We start from the raw sequence: 4,730 nt of genomic DNA on the forward strand, positions 1-4,730 counted from the left end.
ACGTGGACTATTCGAGTTCTCCCTTGGGGTGTGCTCGACGGAATCCGCCCGATGTAGCTTGCTTTCGGGATGCTTAGTGTCTAGTGGAAGACGAGAGCCCCCGAAGGTGTGCTATTTCGAATGGTTCTGCCACAAAATTTTTCCCTCTATAATATTAGATAGATAGATAAACAGACAGGCAGACAGAGACTAGACTAGCTGGAGGGCGATTAGCGAGCGGGGAGCTTCAATCTGATTTCGCCAAGCTGAGTACTATCAGTGAGATTTTTATTACAATTTATATATAGCTTTAGTTATTAGAATGTTTATCTGGGTGTAGCTCTAGAGAGCATGGCATCGAGGCTGGACATGTTCAATTTATTCATTGAATAAAACAGGGAATTTCCTTTTTTCTCAAAAAAAAAAAAAGTCATGACAAAGGAGTCGTTGACTACAGAAGTCATACCATCACGTTACCCTGGGGAGCGAGGAAGACAAATGAATGATAACTAGATCAGCATCAGCCCACCCTTACTGAAAAAGAAATACTCCACCAACGTAGCTACCCATAAAAGATCCTTGTTCCATTATACATTTCTTAATTTTTTCTAACACAAGCAGGTAAAGGGCACCAAAATATTTGGATATTCCCAAAACGCTACGCATCATCCACCGCGAGAGTATATTCAATCCTGTTAACTCACAACCAACACAAAATAGCCTTTTGATCCCAGTAGGTTGTGGTAGACTAGAGATGAAATCACACAAGACACACAAATAGAGGGCGAAGTTAAATAAAAAGGTATTAGCAATAGTAATAGAAGTAATAAGCACACAGAACTGATAATATTTTTCCTTGCCTTCATAAAAAGACATGTTATGCATATTGAGGTACGGACGATCAAGGTTCAACTACTCCAATCCATTTCTAATTATTTATGCCCTAGCTGTAGGGAAGAAAAGTAGCTGATGAATCAGTATAGCCATTATGCCTGAGACCTTTAAATTATTAGTTCAAATGATCTCATTGCAACTTTCGGCCTTCACTACAAGCTCGGACAGCATGTTTTCCACGAAATCTGCCAAGAGGGCATCTCCAGAATGCACAAGGAACGCTAGATTGTCTGTAAGCTCCAATGACGGCTTATGAGGACACCCATATTCAGAACTAGCACTGCTCTTGGAACTCGAAGCAATGTCATAGCTCCCATCTGCTTGTCGTGTGAGCCCTATGCGCACAAATAACAGTTCCTCCATCTCCACCAGCCATGGCTGGCGCTCTCCCTGTGCACCACGCGCAGTGACACCATAATATTCAGTAGGAAGTATGTATTCATCCTCCATTTCACTTCCAAGTATCTGTTTCTCAATTTTACGCCTATCCAATAGGTCCTTAAAGAGGCATGAAAGTGCAGCAATGGCATCATTGGCCTCTACCAGTGATTCAGAGAAGACCGAGATGATCCAGACAGCAGCAGCGCATACCAGTGGTGACTTGACATGGCGGAGCGTCCTCAGAAGACCTTTCAGAAGTTGGGCTCGCAACGCGGGGTTGTTGTTCACGATATCCATGATGTAGCGAATACAATCAGTGAACACAACATATTTGGGATCTAGTGTGAATTCCAGGATACTTTCCGGATAAATAATATGGCATTCTCTAATCGCCTTCTCCAACATCTGTTGGTACTCGATATGGATGTTAGCAGAGGTTGCCATAATCAGCTCACTATTCAGGATCCGTAGCACATCGCAGACATTCGTTGGGGTGAGGAGGCCCGCCACCAGGTTCAGAACCTTCTTTCGAAAAACAAGTTTGCAATTTGCTAAACACCCTAGTACATCCACGGCCAGGTCATCAAACCTTGGGTGATCGACCTCGACCGTGGTCATACTAATCCGGTTTAGCCTACCAAGTATCGCAATCACGCTACTTATTTGAGGTGATGATTGTGGTGGCATTGATATAAGAATATGGCAATAGGCTCTTGCAATGGTAAATGCAAATCCTGGAATAGGGGGCAAAGAGAGCAGGGCATCTTCACATGCACGCACCACGGTGGTGTGCGGTGACAACATCAGTGAGGCAAAGGTTGCAACACACCTTGTGTTATTGATGTTTGCCGGTGAGAGACGAGAGACGCCACATATCATTTTGACGGCAGCCAGTTGACCCTGAACTGTCCACATCCTCACCATACTTGCATGATCTTGAAGACAACGAAGGCCTTCATCCATAGAACAACACCAGATGGCATGGAGAGCCTTATTGCGAGTTGAGGAGTCCATGTTCATGTGGTTGCTGATGATGGCCTCCCTTATTGCCTTTAGAGTTAAGTAAAAAATCCTCTTGACGGCAGATTCATGGTCAGGCTTCTCCAGATTGGAAGCAAGACCAGAGATTAGGCGGCACAGAAGCTGCGGTTCAGGGAATTTACCTTCAGCAATCAACGCTGAGGCACGATTCGTGGCATCGACATTAGCAACCGTGTTCTCGGACTCGAGATTGGCCGTGATCATCCCGAAGTCACCACATCGCCCAGTGTTCTCCATGGCCATGAGAGAAAGAGGGGAATTCTCAACGGTTCAACTTGTTTGGTATGTGTTGGGCAAGGTGATAGTGTCCGTAGCGCATGTTTATATGGCGTGCGGGGCGTTTGTCGTCTACCTGAAAGGTTATAGATAGAATTAAATCCTTTACGTTTGCAGTGAGCTGTATCCCGAATTCTGCCTAAGGTGCACTTGATTTATTATTTGGAATGCAATACAAATTAACAAGGGAATGCTACACATGCAACACATCTGTAAAACTGCATTAAAAATAGGTATTCCAACCCCCTTTGATTAATAAGTAAATCTCCACCCAAGTGATTTTAACTATTTAATTCCCTTGTTGTAAATGTGGTTGTACAAATGGTCATCAACACTCAACCAGCAATGTGGTGTGCAACCCATACAGTTCAATTTGACATGGCTTATGCGAGTCATAATGCATCTAAAAGAACTTTTTAAAGGCAAATTATACTGGAAAGTAGAAATGATTGTAATTATTTAAAAATATGTACATTGAAATTATAGAATTTTAATTGTCAATACAAGTAAACAACAGTGGTAGAAAATGTTTGAAACTTGTAATTGCCAACTTAACATCTTTTATGGAAGTACTATTCCAACACTAAATATATAATTAGGCTCTGTATGATACATTCTCATTAACTACTGCATCAAACTACATCAAGATTGCTCTTACCATTAAGAATTATATTGACACTCATCTAAGTTTTTCAGTCCTACATACCAATACCAATTGGGCAACTCAAAACCCATCACCTTCTTCACAACAATACTTTCTTGCCCACATAGTGGGAAGAAGCAAAGGAGACCCTATATTCCATAGATGATTGTCTAGCATTGAATGTGAGTAGGGCACCTTGTGAAGTGCATTAGATAATAAGCAAAGACAAGAAACTTGTTTCCTCAAACACCTAAGGTTTCCTATCAACTTCTTAGTGCAATATTGCAGGTGTCCGGTGTATATAGGTTTATTTTTGGTGGGTGTGAGAGCATGGGTATGTGGGGTGTGAATGTGATTCTTTCCTCTTCTTTAATGAAATGGCACGCAACACTCCCGCACATTTGAGAAAAGAAAAAACTTCTTGGTGCATCAAAGTCAATAAAGGACCTATTGTTAGTAGCTTAAGTGGTATTTTTTTAATAAATTTATATGACATAAGCAACATAAAAAAACAAGTGTGTAGAAGTCTTCAAGCATGAACTTGAGTTTAATCGGGTGAAATTTGTTCCTTCTATGCTACATATTCCATCCTATATTCGAAATTAAGAACAAGACATTTGATAATTGCAAGCCACACTTTACAAAACTTTTAGTGATAGCATGGTGTGTCACAGTTTCTGTGGTGAACCACAAATTGTGCCTATGTACTAGGTGATCAAAATGTGACATGCAAAATGTGTGGCAGAAAATCAGACACCAACCTAAATAAGTCAAACTTTGCCAACTAGGTTGTGGCAAAATGTTTGGGCCAACCAATTACACCTGACCTTGGGAAATTATTTTTTATTACACAAGGAATCAATAAGTTGAACTGCTAATATCATCTCTGGTTCCTTGCTGGCGTTAAGGGTTTTGCACATTTCGAAGTGGTTGCTAGGCAGATGGCTTGTCTCTATTCATGTCTCGTTGTGTGTTTTTATGTAACGGGTGCAAATGTAAAAAAAGCTTTTATTTGGGTGTGGGTGTGGTGGGCTATGGAAGAACTAAGCCATTTGACACTAAGTACACGAGAGACCAAGTCAAACCCAGTAGTCTATCGAGCACACCCGAAGGGAGAACTTGAAACTATCCATGTTTTCATCAAGATCATAAATAAGTGAATAAAACTTACAACATTCTTAATCATTTCATACATCACATAGTTTCTAAATCAGAGTTGTTATAAAACAAGTTTTCATAAAGCAACGGAAGATAAACCAATTTATACAGAAGCAGCAGAAGTTAAGTAGTTTTCAATATTAAAGGTTAGGTAGAGATATAAGAATAAAAGGTTCAATGGTCGGGACGATAAAGGAAGCCTTCGTGAGCCTACTAGGTGATATTATTTCTCTCACCTCACCAAATCCATATAGCAACCAGTAGGAGCATTCTCTTCTCCAAACTTGTAGACAGAATGTAATGAAGTACCTCTCTTTCGCTGAGAGCATGCCCACCATCTGTGTCCTTTAAATTCCTC

At 40.9% G+C, this 4,730-nt stretch overlaps 1 protein-coding gene across 1 annotated transcript; it reads right to left on the minus strand.

The window, feature by feature from the left end:
* Positions 1–993: 993 nt before the first annotated feature.
* Positions 994–2,538, minus strand: LOC136456468 (coatomer subunit beta-2-like). The gene has a single exon (XM_066456359.1). It carries the CDS (start codon positions 2,536–2,538, stop codon positions 994–996), a length of 1,545 nt encoding a protein of 514 aa, XP_066312456.1.
* Positions 2,539–4,730: the final 2,192 nt, after the last annotated feature.

Source organism: Miscanthus floridulus, chromosome 1 (assembly GCF_019320115.1).
Source record: "Miscanthus floridulus cultivar M001 chromosome 1, ASM1932011v1, whole genome shotgun sequence".
Classification (NCBI taxonomy): Eukaryota; Viridiplantae; Streptophyta; class Magnoliopsida; order Poales; family Poaceae; genus Miscanthus; species Miscanthus floridulus.

Bases quoted from the DNA above. Each gene is read 5' to 3' on its own strand.
- LOC136456468 (XM_066456359.1), bottom strand. From the start codon at position 2,538: ATGGCCATGGAGAACACTGGGCGATGTGGTGACTTCGGGATGATCACG.